The sequence below is a fragment of the Ceratotherium simum genome, chromosome 14 (genome assembly GCF_057802395.1).
Source record: "Ceratotherium simum simum isolate JZ-2026a chromosome 14, ASM5780239v1, whole genome shotgun sequence".
Lineage (NCBI taxonomy): Eukaryota > Metazoa > Chordata > Mammalia > Perissodactyla > Rhinocerotidae > Ceratotherium > Ceratotherium simum.
Genome location: NC_141913.1, coordinates 37,969,640 through 37,992,709, shown reverse-complemented (window position 1 = coordinate 37,992,709; position 23,070 = coordinate 37,969,640). Strand labels below are relative to the sequence as shown.

General features: G+C 50.7%; 1 protein-coding gene across 2 annotated transcripts in view; it reads left to right on the top strand.

Moving 5' to 3' along the window:
* Positions 1-23,070, top strand: part of SMAD7 (SMAD family member 7) — a 31,732-nt gene that overhangs the window by 3,268 nt on the left and 5,394 nt on the right. Inside the window, exons 2-3 of one of the 2 annotated variants that reach the window (XM_087439190.1) lie at positions 244-297; positions 6,262-6,333. In XM_087439190.1, coding sequence (XP_087295316.1) covers positions 244-297; positions 6,262-6,333 — 126 coding nt within the window. Of the gene's footprint in view, positions 1-243; positions 298-6,258; positions 6,334-23,070 lie in introns of both variants that reach the window. The other variant, XM_004422519.3, reaches the window with a different exon arrangement.

Sequence of the window (23,070 nt, the reverse complement as noted above, 5' to 3'; positions counted from 1 at the left end):
GCCGGTGGAGCGCAGAGGCTGCGGCCGCAGACGTGGAGGAGCGGAGCGCCGAGGCTGGCGCCAGGCGGCCTCTTTTGTTTATCTGACAGCTAAATATCAAGGCAATCACCGCCTCGCGGCCCTGCCTCCAACCCCCACAGCTAAGACAAACAGTTGGGCTAAAAGAATGCCTCTGTTATCATAAGTTTCTATCTCTCTTTCTCATGGCCCGGCCTTTATTTTCTCTTACTTTTTTAATTCCAGAGTCTCCCCCTCCTCCTTACTCCAGATACCCGATGGATTTTCTCAAACCAACTGGTGAGTAGATGATTTTAAAAATATCCTTCCTATCTTAAGTTAGAAATGGAGCCTCTAGAACCAAGATTTTTATGTCTAGGCAGTGGCTTTGGGGAGGCGCTGGGTTTGCTCGGGGGTGGTTATAGGTTTCCTCTGTTGGAAGTTTGGTGGGTTTTTCCTGTTTTTGTTGTGGCTGGAGATATGTATATATGTTTAGGGGGGAGGCAGCGACGTTTCCTAGATATGCTTTACATTTTGTTCCTTTTTCTTGTGTTTGCACTCCGTGGCCAAAGTTGGCTCAGCTTTAACACGTGGAATTTGATCCACGCAGAAGTATCCTGGGAACCAAATAGGACAGGTTGATGGGAAAATGTGGAGACTCTGGGAGTGCCAGAAGAATGGGTGGGAAGAATGGATAGTTTGATGGAAGGGAAGACAGTTTAAAAAAGTGCAGAGAGGACCGTGACCTGGAGTGAGAGATTGGAAAATGGGAAAAGTAGAGGCACCAGCATCCCCACGGGTTTCCCCTGCTCCCCTCACCTGCTGGTCAGCACTCTCCAGGGTTTTCTCAGAATTCTTGGTAGGGGCTGTAAAAGTTTTTAGCCTAGGTCTGCCTGCCTGTTGCTTTGTCACCGGCTGGCATGGGGCCAGGGCAAAAGCCCATTTGAGACTGGCACCAGCCCTGTTGCGGTTGTCTGCATTCAGCTTCTGGCTGGCAGTGCAGGGGCTCACCCTGGGGCGCTAACAGTGCCAGGGAGAAGAGGGTCAGCAAAATGGGGACATGGAGGTGACAACAGGGACAGGCCTCTGTGTGCTGGAGCCCCTTCTTAGAGCGGGAGATTCATTTGCTGAGAGTATGGATTGTAACTGGGTCTTCGGGCCTAGATACTGTTCCCTGAAAATTGCAACTCTTCTGAAGTTTTTATTTTTCTAAGGTTCTGGGAGAAGAAGTGAAGGGCTGGGCCCCATTCGGCTTTTGGAATTCTACAGGTCCTTCCGCCTCATGAGTTTTGGCTGTTGGGCCTTTCCCCCGCTAATTAAAAGTTTTACTGGGGCGTTGTCATAAATTAAATACTTTAATGAACGGTGTAACTGAAGCCCGTGCTCTGCAGCCAGCTCTCCCGGGACTCCACCGATCCCTCAAGTCAGGAAGGCGTTGCTGCCTGCCTGGTGCCTGTAATAAGTGGCCTGCAGAGCATGTATTATTTTGCTTTCGATTTACAAAACACCAGATAAATGGTCATTAATGAGGAGATAACCAGCTTTCTGTATTCGTAACAAACGTTGACTGAGATTATCAACCTCTGTTTCTCAAAGAATGTAACTTGACTGGGTTTTTGGCTTCAAGACTCAAGAATTCTTTCTCGAGGTTAGTTCTCCAAGGGGCCATCTCTGTCCTGTTTTTGTTTTTCCTTCCGTAGTCTTCAAATTTGGTGGTTTTCCTTGAAAGAGAGAGAAAGAGAAAGACCAGTCACCTTGGCCCAAGGGGTAAAGACTCCTAGTGGTAAATGTTCCCAGAAACTTCCTAAAATCCTAGAAAAAAAGGGCCACATTCTCTTGGGTTTTGCAAAGATACCGGGATAAATCTGTTCGCGGGATTTAAGCCGTCGTTCTGCCAGGCCAAGACCTCATTTTCAGAGAGTGGAGTGATATATTTATTCATTAGCAAGTGTTGACATTAGGTAGCAAAATGTGTGTAAACAGAGAAGCCACAAAGACAGGAATGTGCCATTTCCAAGGGAGAGAAAAGTTCTCCAGATCAGCCAATAGGAAGTGATTAACCTGCCAATCAGAAACTCAAACAGCTGGTTACTCACCCAAAACGTTTTGTTTAAAAAGAAACAAAAAAAGGAATGAATAAAGGTGCTGTGTGTAAGACATGAGGTGGTAACAGGCGAAGCCCCTGTGGAAGGAACTGTCCTGACACGTTGGAGGGCAGCCAGGTCTGGGAGTGGAGGGGCCCTGGACAGGTCTGGGGCTGGTTTTGCTGGCTGCTGTGGCCAGAGGCGCTGAGGTCAGACACACACACACAGATGGGATGCTGCCCCTGGCTTTTAGCCTCACCTTGTACTTGGGAGGAGAGTATTTGGCTGGGGAATTGAGATCAGCCGCTTACATTCTTAAATTTCTAAGCCCTAGGTTGAATTTGTGGTCTTGGGTTACTAGGTGAGAACCAGGCACAAGGTTTTACAGTGGACAACTGTTAAAGTCTTAACCAGTTGCACAACTAAGGGAATCTCTTCTGTGAAGTCTCCAGCTTGGGAAGAGGTGGTGGGAAGGGGGCTGGCCTCTAGCTTTTGGAGGAACTCAAGGGCTAAAAGCCCGGAGCTCCATTTTGCAATGGTTCAAGCCATTCCACTGTGGCCTTTGGGAGTTCCTGACCTTGTAGACTTGGGTGCTAGGTGGTCCCAAGCCAGCAAGATCTTCCAGGAAGGAGTGTTAGACATGGCTGAACCTAGGGGTAGGGTGGCTGTGACTTGTGGCTATCAGAAGTCAGGAAGACTCCCCCATCTCATGGCACAAGGAATAAGAACATGCTGTTTAAAATTAGATCTAGTTTATGGAGTGGGGATGCTGGGGGGATGGCTCCATGGGCTCTGCTCCTGGTGTCCTCTGTATCTGATGGTCTGAAAGGTTTGAAGGATGGCTGGAGGGAGGGATGTTGCTGGGTGCACTCTTGCTTAGGCGGGGGCTAAGCACTTGCTTAGGCGGGGGACCGGGTGACCAGTGCCCAGTGCCCCATGGCAGATGGAGCCTCTGAAGCCTAGTTGAGAAGTGTGGCATCTAGCTCTGCCTTTACCTCTTAACTCAGGCCACTCTTAATTTTTCCAAGCCTCTTTTTAAATCCAGATGATCAAAGAGTTAGATTAGATGATTCATTCATTTGCTCCTTTATTGGTTCGTTCATTCATTCTACAGGCCCAGTGATGTGCCTGCCTGAAAATATGATGATTCCAATGCAGAGGATTGTCCTGTAACCAGGTTGTGGATTGGGGCAGAGCTGGGACACTTAGGGTATATTGGTGGTGGTGATGGTGATTGGGGGGGCTCCTCTGTCCTGGACAGTACTTAAGATGCTCAGAAGTAAGTCGACAAGAATGTCCTGGCTCTCCAGGAGCCATTCTATTGGTGAGAGAAGTGGGATCCCCAGCTCACTCACCTTGTACCCCTCTCAGCAGCTCATTCCTTGGCTGCTCCCCAGGCTGGCGTCTTCAAGGACTCTGTCGTTGCTGGGAGAGGGGAATGAATCTTTCTCCCACAGAACCCAGCACTTACTGGGTGCTTGGTAGTGTTTAGCGGTGGATGAGAGCCAGGAATGGCCTAGAGCTTCTGAGTGTGTGCCAACCTGGGCTCGGGGGAGCGGGCGATACAGGCAGAAGCTGAGACCCTGACTTGGGAGATCTGTCTTGCCGGAGCTTTTTTGTAGGTGAGGGATGGAGGTGTGGCCTCTTTGACCTTTACAAGCCTGGCAGTAGCTTGAGGCCAGTCTGGATGCTGAAGGCTGTCTCAGCCTGACTACCTGCAGGGAGGAGAGTTGGGACTCTGGCCTGCCTGAGGAGGGAGAGCTGTAGGCCAGGAACTCTTGGGTATGGCCCAGCTCACTGGGTGGCCCCTTGGGCTAGTCAGTGACGCCTCAGTTTACCTGGTTGAGTGTCAAACAGGTATACTTTGCTACTTCACAGGGGTGGTAGGGAGGCCTAATTAATGTTTGTAAATCCCTCCTGAGATCAAAGGCCCTGCATAAGGGCAGAGCACCATTTCATAAAAACACTTGTGGTTGCCAGTGTGGAGCTGGCTTACCTTTGATCTGAGATGGGCTGACACCCTGAATGTGATCCCAGATCTGCCCCGAGATGCTGGGCTCTTCCTTTGAAACACACCTTGCCTCTGGGATTGAGCCAGACAAAGCAGGGGGCAGGGAGTGGCCGCGGAGAAGTCCTCCTGTTTAACGAGGGGGTGTCTTCCGTTGGGGGGTGGGTAGAAGCCTATCTCTAGAACATGGGGAGGCCATCAAAGTAGTTTAGAAAGTGCAGGGTATACACCATTGAACAAGCAGCCCCATTTCCTGCCTCCCCTATTGTTTTCCATTTGATTAAGTGTATCCTGTAAAACTGTATATTCCTGTTAGGAATTCTACTTGACCCTGATAAAACGAGATTACACACACAGTCTTTTCTCTCTGCCCTGCCTACTATCCCTGCTGCTCTGCTCCCTCCTCCTCTGTTGAGGAGAATTCTTGAAAAGTTGTTCTTCCAGCCTGAGAGAATGCTGGAGAGGGATTAGAGAGACAATCTCAGAGAGAGTCGAGGGGGACAGGAAGCAGACACCCAGAGGTTGTTTGGGGCCATGTGTAGACCAGGCTCAGCCCCCAACCCTTTTTCAGGGAGTGGAGGCAGCTGCTGGGCTACTAACGGCTCCCATGGGCTACCTGTCTCTGGGCTGCTCTCTAGCTTGATTTCCTATTTGTCAGCACAGCCAAGTGGTTCCAGGGGGAAACTGGTAATGCACACTGTAGGGACATCCTGCTAGTGGCCTGGGATGGGGGGGACGGGGATTTGCACCATCCAGCCTGGTGCGTGTGCTGGGGAGCTGGGCAGCACCTTTGTTGAGCCGGCCTTTCTCTGTGAAATCCAATCAGTTTGGCGTTGGCAGTGGTGCATGATAAGCTTACAGGGTCTTGTGTATTTTTGTTTCATGGGACTAATTAATTGTGGTTCGTGGGCGATATTTTTTTGTCTTAATTGCTTGGAGGGAGGTTGTGCAGTCTGTTTCTCAGCTGGAATTGTCATTATCCTCGTTAACATTTTGGTGACTGTGCTGAGCACCTGAGGGTGACAAAGACATTGAAGAGAACCTATAGTATAGTAGGACAGACAGGATCTGAAAGTAAAAGATGAGTAAAGACAGCAGAAGGAAACTCCAAGAGCTGAGTGCCAGGAGATTTTAAAGGAACTGAGAGCAGGGTGCCTTGCAGGTCTCGGGTTGCCCAGGAAGGTTTCCAGAGATAGGGAGTTGGGACTAGGCCTGGAAGGAGGTAGAACATTTCCCCTCCGGCTGGAAGCTTTGCTGAGAATGTTCTCTGTCCTGATCTGGTGGTGGCTTTGCACAGGTGTATACATGAGTAAAATTCATTGAGTTGTACTTGAGATGTGTGTGCTTTGCTATGCTTGTTATATACTCAGTTTAAAGGAAATTTTAAAGTTTTCACCTCAGTTAAAAGGAAAAAGGGCCGGCCCCGTGGCTTAGCGGTTAAGTGCGCGCGCTCCGCTGCTGGCAGCCCGGGTTCGGATCCTGGGCTCGCACTGACGCACCGCTTCTCCGGCCACGCTGAGGCCGAGTCCCACATACAGCAACTAGAAGGATGTGCAGCTATGACAGACAACTATCTACTGGGGCGTTGGGGGAAAAATAAATAAAATAAAATCTTTAAAAAAAAAAAAAAAGGACAAAGAAGTCCCTTCAGCGCAACACCAGTCTTGAGAAAGTCCTAAAGAACTGGGAAGTCTGTGTTGAAAAAGATGAGCGTGAGACACTGGTCTGTGGGAGTGGCAGAGAGACCACTGGTTCCAAGCAAGGAGGCTTTGCCCTTGATTTTTCTCCAGGAAAGATGGCAAGGAGACAGCAGCCGGGGTTGAGAGAGCAGAACTCAAGCTCCTTTGACCTTGGGAACTACTTGGTTTCCTCAATGGGGGACTTGCAATAAAAGAGAAATTCCAGCCAGTCTGTGATCGAGCCTGACTTGACTAATGATTAACTGGCGGCCTGGAGCCCAGACGGGTGACAAGGTGCTGTGGTCTGTCTTATGATGGGCAGCGAAGCCTGAGCAGACCATTAATAATCAGCATCGTGGCTGGGAGTCAGCCGTTTGGAATGTGTGGTTTGTCTTTAATGCTGTTTAGAATGTGCTTAAAAATTAATCTTGGTGTTTTTATTTATTTATTTGTGTATTTATTTATCTCTCTCTCCTTTTCAAATCCACAGCAGACTGTCCAGATGCTGTGCCTTCCTCCGCTGAAACAGGGGGAACGAATTATCTGGCCCCTGGGGGGCTTTCAGGTGAGTCTCTTTCTCTTACTTTCCTGGCAGTTCCGAGACCTCTTGAAAGTACTGGAGGTGGGAGGAGTGGGGGTGGCCCTCTGCCACCCCAGCTGGTCTGGAATTAATTCTCACTTTTCTGTGTGTTAAACTGGATAGATCCATGGTGACTCTGGGGCCCTTTAGCTTGTCATTCTGCAGTCCCTTACACATCAGGACACTGGGCCTGCTCCATCCATGTGGAAATAGGGCCAGCTGGGGACCAGTGTGCTGAGTTTTGTGGTTATTGCTAAGCAGCTTCTGGCTCGAGGGGCTTCTATGTGGTGACTTTGGTGACATTAGTTCATGGGTTTAAGCTGTTTTTTGCTCTTGGCCTAGTGCATCTGGTGCCTTGAAGGGGATGGATCCACCTTTGGAGAACTTGTTGAAGACAGATCCCAAGTGTAGGATGGGAGTTTAGAGGCGGTGTCCTTGATGCTTCTCTGCAAGCCCTAATTCCAGTCCAGCGTGGTGCAGGATCCTGTAGTGCATGTCTGGGGATGGGAGCGGCAGGGTGGGGACACTGTAGACAGTAGGTGCCAACACTGCTATCCAGGAGGGAAGGTTTTCCAGGGCCCAGGGGCATGAGTGAGGGCCTGGAACGCCAGTGCTGGAGGGCTATGGGATTGGATGAGGCGCACTGCATAGCTTGAGCATCATTGTCCCCAAGGGACGTGAGAAGACAGTGATAGACTTGGAGAAACTCATTACACATGTAAGTGGGAGGCATTTCCATCTTTTTCTAAAGACTTCCTGTTTCCACCTGTTTTTCCCACCCCAGTATGCCATCACTGGATTTTCTAAGAACTAGCTAAAGCAAGAGGGAAAGTAACCTGAAAAAAAAAAAAGGAAATTCCAGCATTTTTCATTTCTTGCCTTTGGGACATTGGTGTAGGATCATGGCAGCTCAGATGGAAGCTGTAAAACTGTCTTTGGGGGACTGTGGTGCGCCCTCTTTTGTGCGATGACTTCAGTGGTCAGGCGTGGCTCAGGCTCGTCTCATCCCGGCCAGGTCCCTCCCAGGCTCTCCTCTCCAGGAATTGAGCTTGCTGAGAATGTCTTGAGGGAGACCTTGTTTGTTTTTGTTTCAGCGCAATATATACTCTGACTGTTATCTGAGACAGAGGGTATTGTTGACTCAAAGCTCCTAATGAGAACTGAGCAGGAAAAAGAGGGACCCAAAGAGGGGAGGGGGCTTCGGGTGTGAGGATGCGAGTGGAGCGGAGCAGTCGGGAGAACGTGCAGCGACGTGTGGCATGCGTGGCCTGCGTCCTTTCTGCTTTCTAAGGCTGAGAGAGTTCCTGAAAGAAAGAAGGCTAAGGAGAGGAAAGGGTCTGGGCAAAAGAACACACTCAGGATGTTGTTAGATGGTTTTATTTTTTAAATCCTGAATGTGCCGGGAGGAGCCCCAGCCCCTCCGAACCACATGAAATAAGCAAGGGAAGTGGTAGCTTTTGAAAGGGGGCTTTTCGGAAGGTTTGTCTTATTGATAACATCTTGTCTGTCTCCTCTGCTGGAGGAAATGACGCCACTGGGCTGAGCGCGTCCTTACCCAGCCCCGAGAGCTAAACAGTGTGATCCGCTGAACAGCATGCCCCCTGAAGCCCCTTCTGAGATGAGTGGGCTTTAGGTTCCCAAAAACTTTTCCGGTCCTAGAAAGAAACTGGGGGTAAAACCATTTATTAACTACTCCCCCCCACCCCCAAGGTAATTTTTTGCAACCATTTAGATTAACAAGGAGCTGCTAGGCAGCAGCGATGAGTCTCTGAAGAGATCGTGAGGTTTAACAAAACTGCAAAAACAAAACTTAGGGGGAGGGCCTCCACATGAAAGAGCGTTTGTTTTGAATTTTAGGTCTTGATTTACTAATTCCCAAGGCTTCAAAGTTAGAGCTCTTTCTTCTTTCCATTTGGAGTCGGAGCAGTTTATAATGTGCCGTGGAGGGGAATTGAAGAAACTGGTTTTTGGGTTGGTGCCAGTGGTTTGGGGGTGTCTGGGAGGGGAGGCGATGGGCATGGAGCAAACCAAGGGCTATACCAAGGGCTATACCGTTTGTAGAGAGAATGCTCCCCAAAAGATGATTGTAGTGGCCCTGGTCCAGGGCAAAGGGTTTTGCAAATGGAGGAAGCCCAAACCTCCTCCTTTCCAAGAAGTTGATCTTTCCATGGGGGGGGTGGCCTGGGTGTGTCCGCCTTGCAGAGGATGAGGCCAGTGGGGGCTGCAGTGGCTGAATGGGGCAGGGCTGGGGAGGGGAAGGGGTTAGCAGAGGCTGGAGGGTGGGAGACTGCTTTGGGGGAGGGGGACCAAGTGGGCATCAGGGTGGGGAGCCAGGAAAGCGCCCACAAGCATCGCCCTCTCCTCCCCCTTGAAATATCCTCTCTGAGTGTCTCTTTCACAGGCTCTGTGTGCTGTTTTCCTTCCTGTCCTGCCCTGGCTGAGTGCAGCCTTAATGAATGGGGCTCAGTTTAGGGTGGGAGGAAGGTCGGCAGCGGGAGCCAGCGCTTGATTCTCTTGGCAAGGGAAGAAGGGAAAGAAAAAACAGCCGAATGTGAAAATGTGGTGCCTCGGAGGTGGGGGTGGGGGTGTGCTCTAAAGGCATGCCCCCTCCTGAAATGCAGGGGTGACTCCAAGGCTGGACCTTCCCTTTCCTGCGAGGAAGGGGAGTGGGCGGTGGGCGTGCTGGGAGCAGGCCCGCTGGATGCAGGTTGGAATTCCAGCCTTGCAGCTTGGGGCTGGCCGGTGAGCTGACAGGCCCAGGCCTTCGGGACTCGCAGTGAAACATACCCCACCCCTGCAAGTTTCCTCAGTCTGGGAAAATGGCACATTTTTAGAAGGCTGTGACTCTGTTCCAGGAGATTGTACTTTCATTTCTGACAGCCGGCTCTCTGAGACAGATGGATTGTTCGGTGCATGGTTGTGTGTGTGTGTGTGCGTGCACGCACACGCACGTGTGCTGCAGACATACAGATAGACAGTCCCGTGCACAGACACATGAGCAGGCAGACGCCCAAAGGCAGGCTCTGGGATAGGCTGGGGTCCCTCTTACACGAGGTCAGTGGACAACAGGCCAGCTTCTCCAAGAGGATATGCTCTTTGGGGGTGGGGGAGAGTTGGTGGATTGGTTCTGAATCGTGATTTGGCAGCCTGAGTTAAGCTCTCTGGGTCTGGTGCCTTTTGAAACGCATGCAACTCCAGGACAGGTCCTTGCTGCTGGCATGCGTCCTGGCCCAGGAAGACCCACCTTGGAGAGAGGTCTGACGTAGACGGGAAGCTTCTAGCTTTGGCTCCGTGGTGGAAATGGAAAGGATTTGCTCCCAGAACTTTCACTGTGTCACTGGTAATTAAAAGCATGTGTTAGAAGCTGTCATCTTTGCAGCGTCCATCTGGAGTTTCTAGGGGGCTTTCATGTAGCTTGTCTGCTGGCCTGGTTTGGAGAGTTGAAGGAACACCATCTCACTTGCAAGTTCCAGGTTATTCACCCATCCTCCAGCTTCCTCCTCTATATATTCATGTCTGGAGCTGGCTGGGCCTCAGCCATACAGACCTCCCCAGTTAGGGGAGGGATTGGAGGCCAGCACCCATTTGTAGTTATTTAAAATTCAAAAGAGGTGCCACCATGGATTTCAAGGAGGGAGGTGGGAAGCAATGGAGACATAAGTACTGATGTGTTTTGGGGGGCAGTTGAGGGAACCCCATCTCCTGGCTTTGCAAAATCATGCTTATTGGAGAGACACTGTTCCACCAACCCAAGAGAGGGCCACTCCTTTGCTAAAGTCTTAAGATCCATGTACAGCTTCTAGTTCCCAAGTCTGGATGACGGGAGTATCTCTAGGTCTGCATGTACCCCAGGAACAGTTCTCTCCTCCTCTTCGATCCCTGTTTGCATCTATGATAGCCTCAGAGGAGAGTCTTCAGAAATACCTATATGTTCTGAAAATGCGGTCCTGGCTCAGTTCACAGTCAACTTGGGGTCAAACCAAATGGCTTAGGAAAGATTGCTCCATCTTGTTTTTAAGGAAAGTTATTCAGCTGCATGTGAACAATTATTTATTGTCTGGCTTGCAATGGTGATAGCAAACTGGGACCCTGGGCCTGGGTGCCTGTTGCCATGAGTTTGATGTCTCCTTCCCTGCCTGGGAACAAGCCGCATGTGGTTTCATGAGCCATCTAATGCCATGGGGAGGCCGGGGGGAGTGGATTGAGCTCATCCAAGTGGCCAAGAGAGCGTGGGTTTTGCGGGGGAGTCAGATGGAACAGCACATGTGAGCAAGCCCCTCACCTCCCCACAGTCTGATGATAAGTGACAGCCTGGATCTCTAGGGACCCAATCCACATCTCCCTAAATGCCATCTTAGGGCCAGCTCGCCTGGTACACACCCACGCCCCGGGGAAGACCAGTCATGGACAGCAGCTCAGGCTGCTTGTCATCTGTTCTGCAATGCTTGAGGTCGTGCACTCACCCTTGGAGAAGGGCCCACTGATAAAACCCCTTTTGTCCTGGAAAGAGTGAGGCAGTCAGGCAGGGGTTAAATGCAGGGTGACAGCATTTAAAGTCTCTAGAGCAAATTTGGGCTGCTCTGCAGGCCAGACTGGATGGGCTGTTGCCTCACGCATCCTGTCACTGAGGCAGAACAGGGCTGGCCAGCGAACAGGGAGGGGCCAGGTGACGGCCAGGTTCCGGTGTAGCTTTTGGCTACAGCCTAGCACACTAACACACACACACCCTCCCCCTTGGGCCTTTTCTTAGCAGAGCCTGGCTGTAGCTGGGTGGACTTCTGGACTTATGGGACCTCTGTGGCACTCAGAGCCAGTGGGGCAGTGAAAAGGGAGGAAATGCCAAAGGATTCATGATTAAGTCTGGCTTCCTTTGCGTCTTGCTTGTTGCTGTGACCATAATGTTGGTCCTGCAGTGCTGTGATTGCCAGGCAGCTCTCCGGTAACTTCTTCAGTCTAGGCCTGGAAGCTGGAGCAGCACCTTCTAAGCAGGTGTCTTAACCTGGTGGGACAAAGAAGGCACAGAGCAGTGCTCCCCAGACTTGCCTGCACCTTAGAACCCGGGGTCTTCTGAATCACAGTCTGTCAGTGGAGTCCTGGCATCAATGTTTTTTGAAGTTGTCTTGGGGATTGCAATGTGCCAACGAGTTGGGTTTGGAACCCCTGGTGTAGGGGGGTAAAGGAGTCTGTGTTGCTGTGGGGAGTATCTTTGGTGGCTTCTCTTGGTGGCCTGGTGGCCGGGCAGGTTTTCTGTGATTCTATATATGCTTCCGTCATGAAGAATTTGAGTGTCTCTTTTCAGATAAGATTTTTGCATGATTGTGGAAACTTGACAAGGTGCATTAACTCCACATCTTCCTTCAGTTGGCTTTGCTGTTGCGAATGACATTGTAAAAGTGACCCGTGGGGCAGGATTTCCTTTTGGGGTGATAAAAATGTTCTGGAACTAGGCAGTGGTGAGGATTGCACAGCTCTGTGAATGCACTCAATGTCACTAAGGGTAAATTTTATGTTATGTGTATTACTACAATGTTAAATGGTAGTGACCTGTGGTAGCTTTTAAATACATGAAGATATTTGAATAATCAATGAAGAACAGTGACACAGAGAGACTCGTTAGGTGCCTGAGATCCACTGTTGATAGACACTTGTTTCCAGAGCATATGTGGGGTCTTGCAGGTGGGGACACGGCGATGGGCCTGTCTCTCTAACTCATTTTACCTGAAGAAGCAGGCGTATCTCTTGTTGAGTTTCCGACCTTCCCTTTTCCATGTGGGTTGCAGAAATGAGAGGCAGGAAAGTTCCCTGTGGCTCGTTTTCCGAGCCTGACCTTTCTGCAGGGGAAGTGAGTGCACTTGCTCCCTCTCTGCCCCAGATCCTGTTTTCCCCTGGCCTGCCCAGCCTGGTTCTCTGGCCAGCCTGGGGACCCGTAAGCAGCGCGATGCAGGGGCTGCCTTCCAAAACTTGGGGTCCTCCCGACCCCTCGCTGGGTGATCCGCACCCTTCCTCTGGCCCTGCTGCCGGAGCCCCTGGTCTGTGTGACATCCTCGCTGGGGTTATAGGGCTGCAGAGTAGGCAGGTGGCTCGCCCGGGAGCCCTCCCTTTGCGGGAGCCTTGTGAAAGGATACTGTACAGCGCGGCCACTGGGAGGTCACCACTGGCCCTACCATCTTTCTCGCTCAGTGTTGAATGGCTAGCCTGGAGTCTGGCTGTGTGCCTACTGTCACAGAGAGGCTTCCTCTCCGGGCTATTTTCAGCGGGAAGATATTATTAACTGCTGAGACACACTTCTCAATTTAGTGGCTAACACACCAAGAAAGCAACATTCCCTTGGTCACGGCCACTCGACCTAAACACTTTGGCTCATTTGGGGGGGCTTGGCCGAACCCAGCCCCCTCCACTTCTCCCCATGTGATCTCTTTGGGGATCTGGGCCCCTAGCCCAGTTCCTGGAGAAGCTGCAGTTGTAGATTCAGTGTCTGCCTGCTCTAGAGAGAACTAGGCTTTTCATTAAGCCAATTCTTTAAAGGTATAGAAAATGATAGTATTTATATTCTAAGATGGGAAGATTTTGTGATAGGAGTGGGGCACTGGTTGGAAAAAGGAACTTTCTATGGAGTGTAGGACAGTTGTTTAAAATAGGATGATAACTTTCACCTTGTGAGTGAACAGGAAATATTGGGACAAGACAGGAAATTGCATCACATTCCTTTTATGAGAAGAACTCCAGAAAAAAGTTGTTCGTGAAAGGTAGTGGCTGAGAGAGGAGGCCAGGCCTGTTTCCTTTCCCCCCTTCTTCCCTTCCACTCCCACGAGAACTTTTAGACCATTTTCTTTAAGAAAGAGGCTGTTTGAGAACTTTATGTTATTTTTATTATTAAAAAAAATATTTTACCAGAAGGGTCACCTTCAGTTGAAACGTTGACTGCAGCCTTATTTCCCGGTTTACTAAAGAATCTTTCATGAGTTTTTAGCTTCCTTCCCCAAATGGTGAGGCCAAGCAGCTCTTGGCTGGAAGTGAATTTTGGTTTGGCTGCTTAGTCCTCAATACGGAGCCCCACCCAGTGTCATTAGCTCAGTTTTAACTTGCAAAAAAAAAAAAATAAAAAAATTCTTATATTTTTTTGGTGGGAGGTGAGTAGGAATTTACTTCTGCCCTTAGCCCTTTTTTTTTTTTTTTAATTTTTATTTATTTATTTATTTTTTTCCCCCAAAGCCCCAGTAGATAGTTGTATGTCATTGCTGCACATCCTTCTAGTTGCTGTATGTGGGACGCGGCCTCAGCGTGGCCGGAGAAGCGGTGTGTTGGTGCGCGGCAGGGATCCGAACCCGGGCTGCCAGTAGCGGAGCACGCGCACTTAACCGCTAAGCCACGGGGCCGGCCCTGCCCTTAGCCTTTTAACGGAGGTGCCTGGCACTTGGCAGGTTGGAACTCAGGGCTGCCTTTATTTTCAAGCCACTGAGCCCCGTTCCACCCAAGGAGTTCCCTTAGCTTAGGAGACTATCTATTTCTTGGGCGCTAGTGAGGAGTGGAGAGGAGACAGGCGTGAGACCTTCCCCAGTACAGCTGTGCCCGGTGTCTGTGCTCTGCCCTGGGTGGGTGGAGGAATGTGGCCTACTGGTTACCCGGAAGCTTCCCCCGAAAAGAGGGCTTGCTACAGCCCCACCACGATGGGGAGAAGAAGGTGGTATTGTCCTGGGTGTGAAAGCAGTGTTTCTGTTTACTCATCTCTGGGTTTCTAGGTCCCCTCTCTTTTGATGATGTCATTGTTCTAATGACATGGGACAGTGCCCCGATTCGGGCTGCCCAGGAGCCATCTTTAGGATGGAGAGCAGAAAGAAAGACTCGTGTGTGGCTTGCTTGCTCCCCAATCACCGCCCCACCACCACCAGCTTTTTTCCTTAGCGCGCTTTGTTTTGTTTTCGTAACACAACAAGAGCCCTGGGGTGTGTAAAAGCATTGTTGAGCACTCTGTGAGGGTGACTTGTCCAAACAGAGCAGTTCGCCAAGGCAGAATGCTGTGGGCAGGTGGTGTGCCCACAGAGGTTGCCGGGCTGGCGCCTGGCTTGGAAACTCCTCTTGAATCTGCCACAGCTGGCTAGGAAGTAGCTGAGGCCAGGGGCTTCTCTTTTCCCGCCTCCACGGGAGCCCAGGACAGGGCCTGGGCCCTTCTAGCTGACCCCTGCCCGGAAGGCACGCTCCCCTCCCAGATGGGTTCATGTGGGCCTCCTTCGGCCAGGTGCCTTGGGAGCAGCCAGCGTGTCCCTGCAGTTCATTCATTTATCAATTATTTCTTGAGCACCAGGCTCTGAGAGGCGTGGAGGATGCAGTTCTTGGGCCCTGATAGAATGAAGAGCAGGAGATGTGATGGCCTGTCTGAAGGTGCTCTTGCGTCGATGAGGTAGAGGGCTTTTGAACAGGAGTTGGCACCATCAGGAGTCAGGCAAGGGGCAGCTTCTCAGGCAGTTTCTACAGGACAGAAGGAGCCAGGTCCTGTGGGCTCAGAGCTGGGCCATGGCGTGATGTGTTGTAAGACAGGGCAGAGGTGCAGGGGTGGGCCCCCGGGATGATCGCCTGAGCACACAGGGCAGGCAGAGGGCTCTTCTGTCGTCAGCTTTGGCCTCTGCTTTGGTTCTGTGGTCTATTGAGAATTGAGATAAAGCAAAGCTTATGGATAAACAGAGGTCTGTCTCCTCTGGTTTTGGTTCTAGTCCCCCCAACCACCCATTTGTTGATTGTGAGATAACAGCAGTAACATGAGGAGGTGCGGTTATAATCCCGACCCTGGTGGTACCTGGGAGTACCATGACCAGTCAAGCGCTGGCTGTTCCTTGGGACCACAGCCGGGGGGTGAGTGGACATCTGAAAGGATGGTATTTAGTGTCCTGACAGCCGCAGGAGAGGTGGGCCGTCTTCGAAACCCCCAGGAGTTTGACTTTCCTTTTGTAACACCTGTGGGCTTGATTCTTGTGAAGACCATCTGGAGATGCACCTCTTAGATTTTCGTTTTAAATCTGTTGGTCAAGCCCATTGCTGAAGTCGCAGCCCCGTGTGTGGTTGGGTTTGCACAAAGTAATCTAATACGCAGTTACCAAGGTGTTTCATTTTTATGCTCATCCTGCCCCTGTCCATTCCCCCGAGGTTGACTGATGGCTCCGTTTGCGGAGTTCACTAATTTAATTAATCTCCTTGCTCCTCTGTGGAGCCCCACTGGCTAGAAAAGCTCTGGAGAGCTGGTTCGGCCTGAGGTTTGATCCAGGTCAGACGGAGTAGAACTGATCTCAACTCCAACTTCATCTTGCAAAGTTGGGAGTTTGTGTCTTTCAGACAGAAGACAACTCAGATAACAGGCCAGTGACTGTTGGTGGCCCTCGTGTTTGTTCATTTCTGTATTGCCTTTTTACTTTTTAACTTGCTCGCTCAGCAGGAACAAAAACGACGCCAAGATGATTGCTGTGCTGCCAGTGCACTCACGTTTCTGCATTTGCCACTCGGAGGTGAAATTATCGTCCCCATAACCTTTCCCACCTTCCGCTGCTTCCAGTCCCCTAAGGAAGTTGGAAGTGTCTCCTTCCCCACTAGGCTAAGTGAACTTCTGAGGCAAGGAAGGGTCATGAAGAGCTGCTAGTTCAGAAACGCTTGGGGACCTTGCCAGCCCCAGGGCAGGCTCTTAGCCAGCCCGGTCCCTCCCCCTCATTAATCAGTAACCAAGAGGGAAAAGCAAAAGTTGAGTTCTTCCTGTGACCTGGGTGCACAGTACAGTTCTTTTTTTTTTTTTTTTTTTTTAAAGATTTCATTTATTCATTTTTTTTCCCCCCCAAAGCCCCAGTAGATAGCTGTATGTCATAGCTGCACATCCTTCTAGTTGCTGTATGTGGGACTCGGCCTCAGCATGGCCGGAGAAGCTGTGTCTCGGTGCGCACCCGGGTTCCGAACCCAAGCCACCAGCAGAGCAGAGCTCGCGCACCTAACCGCCAAGCCACGGGGCCGACCCCACAGTACAGTTCTTAAAAATAGATGGCCCCATCTCCAGCTCAGTAGGGTCACAATTAAAACCCCGCTGGGGGTATTTCCTGCAAAGATTCAAAAACCCCCCCAATCTCAGTCTTTGCCGGAGGAGTCCCAGGAGGGGGCTTGGAGAGAATTACAATAGGGGGAAAAGTGCCCTCCAGGTGTCTGTCCCCAGAGGCTGGCCTGCTTTCCTGGGCTGGGGGGCTGCGGGGGGTGGGCCGGCGCAGAAGCTCAGCCACCACCAGGCCACATAGCCTTGGGTGAGCCATTTTTGTGTCCTGGGCCTCTCAGTTTTCTCATCTGCAAAATAAGTGGTTGGACCTGGTCTTTAAGTCCCTTGCGGTACTGACATCCCGTGGTTTGTGATCTTTGGTTCTTGGATTTGGAGGTGTGTGGGAATGAGACCCCTGTTGCTGAGGTGGTGGGTAGCTAATAGCCTCTTCCGTCTGCCAATAAAAAGGTTGTAGTTCTTAATGTTTCTTGGTTTGCAAACTCTTCCAAGAATGAGTGAAAGCTGAGGAATCTTTCCCCAGAAAAATGCATATGCATACCAGTATTTGCATACATTTCCATGGGGCCTTTAGCCTTGCTGTGGGCCCCCCACTGATGGAATCCCCTATACTCAGGAAGGCAGGTTTATAGGGGGCATGCATAGCATTAGGAGAGGCAGGGCCTTTTTCTTTCTTGCTTTTTTTTTTTTGTGGTAAAATGTATATAAATTTTATTTATTTATTTATTTATCTCCCCCAAAGCCCCAGTAGATAGTTGTATGTCATAGCTGCACGTCCTTCTAGTTGCTGTATGTGGGACGCGGCCTCAGCATGGCCGGAGAAGCAGTGCGTCGGTGCGCGCCCGGGATCCGAACCTGGGCGGCCAGCAGCGGAGCGCACGCATTTAACCGCTAAGCCACGGGGCCGGCCCATGTGGTAAAATGTATATAACATTTACCATCCTAACCATTTTTAAGTGTATGGGTCAATGGCATTAAGTACATCACGTTGTTGTGCAACCATCACCACCATCCATCTCCAGAACTTTTTCACCTTCCAAAAATGAAACTCTGTACCCACTAAACACTAACTCCCTGCTCCCCTTCCCCCTAGCCCACGGCAACCACCATTCTACTTTCTGTTTCTGTGAATTTGACTATTCCAGGTACCTCATATGAGTGGAATCATAAAATATTTGACCTTTTGTGCTTATTTCCATCCATGTGACCTGGCTTATTTCACTTAGCATAATATCCTCAGGGTTCATCAATGTTGCACAGTAGTACGTGTCAGAATTACCTTTCTTTTTAGGTGTGTGTATACACGTCTTGTTTATCCATTCATCGTTCAATGAACACTTGGGTTGCTTCCACCATTTGGCTATTGGGAATAATGCTGCTATGAACATGGGTATACAAGTCTCTTTTGAACATCCTGCTTTCAGTTCTTCTGAGTATATACCCAGAAGTGGGATTGCTGGGTCATGTGGTAATTCTCTGTTTAGTTTTTTGAGGCACTGCCATATGGCAGGGCCATCTTGCCTTGTGCATGGACGGATCACATGGGGCCAGCAAGGAAGCCCGACTGCCCATCATACTCTTGAATGCAACTGGACGGGCTTGCAGATGAGCCCTGGGGCATGGGGAGTGAGGGAAGGGTGGGGGTGGGGGTGGGGTGGGGGGTCTGAGTCTGTCCGTGTGCGTTGGAGGAGGGGCAGCCTGGCTCTCTGCAGTCATATAAGCCAGATTGGAGCCCACATTGATGTGAGGCCTGGAGTCCTCTGAAATGTGGGGCACACAGCACAGAGCAGCTGGCGATTTATGTTGGACTCCAGGGGCCTTGTGATGGCAGTCCAGGCTGGGGGAAACTTTCATCTGTCTTTCTTTCCCCTGGCCTCACCACTGGAGGCCAGGGGTGGAAGGGCCTGGGAGAGGGGGCTTTCAGGCCTAGGAGGTCCTGGGTGCTTTGGGGGCGAAAGGGCTGGGTTGGCTGAACAGTGAGTGTGTCAAAGCTGGCGAGATTAGATTACAGAGGCAGACAGAAGTAATGATTAACTTTTCCAGTCTGCACACTGACTCCAGTCTGTCGTACTGTTGTTTTTCCCTGTAAGTACAGTGCGGCCCCGGCCTGGCCAGGCCCTGGTGTTGGGTTGTAAAGAGAGAAGGAATGAGGACTGGGAGTGACAGGGGGCGGGGAGCCAGGGAGCTGGCCAGAGAGGGAGCCTTTTCCATCAGATCCTGCATTGGAATTTATTGGCCGGAATGCAGTAAATGTTCAAAATGCCACTCCATCCAACAGTTTTCATAATTGTTATGGAACAGGGGTAGCTGGGGGAGAGGAGGGATGAAAAGGACTTTTGTTTCTCACGGTATTTTTCCATGTCTTCGGACGATTTTCCTCTCCTCTAGAAAAACTAGAGTTGAGTTGGAGCTGTGTGGGGGTTGGGGAGGGGGCAGGGCAGGCCTGCGTCTGGGTCCTGAAATACCTCTCCGGGAGCTGGGAGGTCAGTGTGCATGGGGCTTTATTAAAATGAGGCCCACAGCAAAAGCAGCTTGCCACAGAGCCCCCAGACCCCCAGAACCAGGCGAAAACCCTCCTGTACTTGGAGTTTGCATCCTTTTAGAAAAATTGGCTCCTTAGGCATCCGTTTTTATTAAGATTCTTATCGGGCTTGAACATGGACCCCACATACTTACAAGTGGTCAATAAAAAGAAGAAAACGAGGGACTTTTTGGTGGTTTAAGAAAGGTTCTTTTGGATTCGTGTATGCGAATGTGTGTGCATAATGCACATGTGGAATTTGGGGGGATCTCTGGACTCTGTCCAGGTGGGAGGTGGGTGGGTGAGGTAAAGATTGGACTTGGACATCTTTCTGTTGCATGATGGTCTCACCTCTTCTTGTGTCTTCCTGGGAGCGACCAGGGTCATACCCAGTGGGCAGCTGGGTGAGCAGATCATGCTGTGCAGGTCTGGGGGGTTCTGTGTGTGCAGGTGTGTGAACCCCCTTTCCGAAGAGAGCTGGCTGAGTTATTTTAGGGGTTATGGTGGGAGTTTGGTGGTGCACCGTGGAGTGGAAGAGTCTTGAAATTGGAACTTGAGAAATGGTGAGGCTGGAAGCACACCGAACAACAGCCAGGGAGGCCCACTTACTGTAAATATTATGAATGGAGTTGGCCGGCCTGGGAGTCCCCACCCTTCCTCTGCGGCCTCTCGGAGCTGGGCAGAGCTGGCCTCCTCCGAAGGCAGGCAGCCGGGTACACGCTATAATTTGCATGGCTGAAGGCTGGGGCACAGGAAGCCGCGTCAGCCCAGCTGGCGAGACAGACAGGAGCTTTTGCTTTGTGTGGCTTCCCTCCCCTGCCCAGCACTACCCTCAATTATATTCTCTGATGGCAGAATACTGCTCTTAGGAGAGACCCCCGGGCTGGGGGCCTCGGACTTGGACGTTTGTGGGGCTTTGGGAGGTGAGATTGGGGCCGGTTTGGGGAGCAGGGAAGTAAATTTTAGCTCTAGTAACTGATTACTCATCATAATTTGTAAGGCACAGTCACGAATCAGTCTTCTAGACTAGCAGGATCTGCCAAATATGTGAGCTCGGGAGAGTTTGCAGGAGGAGGGTGGCGATGGGTGAGGACCTTCGGGGTGCCGAGCCTGGGCGGACATTGAAAGTATGGTGATAAGGAGATCTCCCCCGGGGACTCCCCTTTTCCTGAGGGCCATGAATGACCAGACAGAAAGAATACAAGTCTGTAACTCTTTGAAATTAAAAAAGAAAAGTTGGTTTAGAGAGGGACGCAGCAAAATAGGACTCAAATCTCCTTGCCCTTTGATTTTGTCTTGTTCTGTTTTCTTGTTGCAAATTAAATGCAAAAATGTGCCCCCCCCCACCGCCAAAGTGATTTTCTTACTCTCTGGAAGGTAGTAAAAATAAATGGAACCAGTGTGGTTTAATACGGATTGGGTGCATTTGTGAATCACAGAGTGTAGCCAGAGACAGTCAGAGCCAGAAGGGGGCCCCTGGGTCTCTTTTGCCAGGCCCTCTTCATATGAGTTATGGACAGCTCAAACTGAGACTCTGAGAGGGCAAGCCACTTGGCCTAGGTCGCAGATCAGCTTGCTGGCAAAGAAGCCGGTTCACTCCTAGCTCTTGTTTCGAGGGAGCTGGACCCCTCTCTCAGCCCTAAAGTAGGCATAGCATTACTAAAGTGTGTTCTGAAGGACACTTATTTTTCCCTCTAGCATTTGGAGAGGAACCCTTGGGGACAGGTGGTGTTAGAGGCCTGAGGTGGCTGCCCACTCACAGCGCACACTGGGCAGTATTCTGAATCCCAGAGCCCAGAGCCTTGAATCCCAGCTCTGCTTTTTGGCAAGTGACATGTGCCTCAGTTTCCCCATCTTTAATATAAGGATGGTAATAGTGTGCAACCTCACAGGGTTGCTATGAGCCCCGTCAAACAAGGCCTGTACATGGTAAATGCTTATTAGGTGTAGGCATCGGCCCAGAACTGTTCTCCCGCCTGGTGTGGGGGAAGGAGGCAAAGGGGAAGAGTGGTCAGCATTTTCTGAGCATTTGGAGAACCCAAGAGAAGATGGGCTCCTAAGAGATGAGACCCCCGAATGTAGCCACAAGCCGGGCCCTGGTCCATGGCTGTTTTTGTATCAGATCATTAAAACAACCCTGTGAGGCTGGCACTGGGAGCTCTGTTTTAGGGATGAGCTTAAGTCAAAGTTCCATGGGAGGCTGATTGGAACTGGGAGGGAGGGCAGGGGGTGTGTGACTCCATAGCTGGTCAGCTCATGGGAGTGGGGAGTGTTGCACTGTAGCCAAACTCCCTGAGGCGTGGGATTTGGGGAACTCAGTTAGTTGGGCCCAGGGACCCGAGGAAGCACCCTGGCCATTGAAAGAGACCTTACAGCACCCCCTGCTCACCCCCTAACCCTGCCACCTCAATAGCGATATCTCATTGCAGAGCTCTGAAAAAAAATCCAGCTTTCTCAGTCCTGCTTTCTACCAGCCAGAATTCATTCTCTGATCCATTTGGTGAAGGAGCTTGGGGTAGTGGCGATGGGTTGGGCTGAGCGTTTTCTGGGTCACTGAGAGTTAACCTGAAACGTTTTGAGTTGATTTCAACCCCCATGGGTAACTTGCTCTAAACCCCAGAGTTGTCTGTGCTGCCTTGGGAATCTTTCGTGTTCTGGATGAAGTTGTAATAAACACTGGGTAAATCTACCCAGAACCCAGATTGAAGCCAGATACCTCAGCAAGTTTTTTTATGTGTTTGCTTTAGTTTTTGGTCATTAGCCTCTTAAAAATAAGACACCAACAAGGGTCCTTGTTAATTGTGAGTATTTGGGCTGGGAGTAGATCTGATGGATTGGCACTGGTCCTGTTTATTGCAGTCCTTGTCCCCGAAGTGGGCTGGTTGCTCTCAGAACAGCCGGTTTCCTGAGCAGGGTGGGGAGCAGGGCTGATGGGTGCTGTTAACCTTTGAGATACCTGATGTAGGGGAAGGAAAGGATGAAGCAGCCAGCGGCGCCGGAGTCCCGAGGAGGGAGGACCCTGGACCTGCGGAGGGCGAAGCGTGGCAACGTTTGTGTTCCAGATTTGCTGGGTTTAACTTAAATGGGTTTCCATTGTGCCCTCCGTGTGCCCTCATCAGCCTGAGTGCGGCAGCCATTTCTCCCCAGGCTCCTGTCTCCTTGGCTTCTCCATCCTCAGCCTTCTGCTCTGCTGGACCACTGGGCAGAGGGCTCGCAGGCCTGTCCCACTGTGGGATTTTGGCAGAGAAATACCCCTTTACAGTCGATGCCTCGAGGAGACGAGATGGGGTTGAGACCCCTCCTTGCCCGCCTGTTACTCCCGCCCTCTTGTGCCCTGGCAAGGAGCACATTTAATGCAGTGGACTACAGCTGCTGTGGCCTTGTCTGTACTGGCTTGGTTTCCCAAGTGTGTCCCTGTCCTGAAAGGTTAGAATCTCGGGGACCCCCCTCTCCCCTTAGCACCACCACATCAGCACAGCTATGCTCAGATGGCCTCACTCTTGTGCACATTTGTGTTCTCCGAATCCCACGGGGTGTTATCAGAACAGCTCTGCCTCTCTGGCCTCATGCTTGACTCCATAAGCTGGAGACCAGACATGGTACCATTGAGGCACTGAACTTGGCCTTTTCTCCCTCCCTCCCTCCTTCCTCTCTCCCTCCATTTTTCTTCATTTCCTCACACCTTCAAATAAAAAATTTAAAAAGGGGAAAATTCCTCTCTTACCTAAAATATGGCCCTGAGGTCTGATCACCGTGCCATTGAGACCCTGGGTGTGATTCATTCACGAGCCTCAGGTCTTCTAGAAGGGTCTGGTCTGTTCATTCATGACTAAGGTAATTAAATAACTCTTTGTAAGAGGCAGGGAGCACCTTGTTAAGTGGTCTTCCCTAATGGAAGTGCAAACACAGGGCAAAATCCTTCCCTTCTCAACACCCACCTCCCCCTTCCTTTTAAAGGATAGATTTTATGCTTTAAGGGAAATGGGAGAGGGGAGGGGGAAAAACGACCTTAAAGGAATTTTAGGCCGATTCAGCATTTTTCTGGGGTTGCTCCAAAAAATCCCTAAACTGTAATAAAAAGAAAAAATTGTGAGCAGGCATCTGATTAGTTAGTGTTTTACAACACAGCTTTTCTTTTGAATGCTTTAAAATGCACAAATAGAGTTTTAAAACAAGCCCCTGT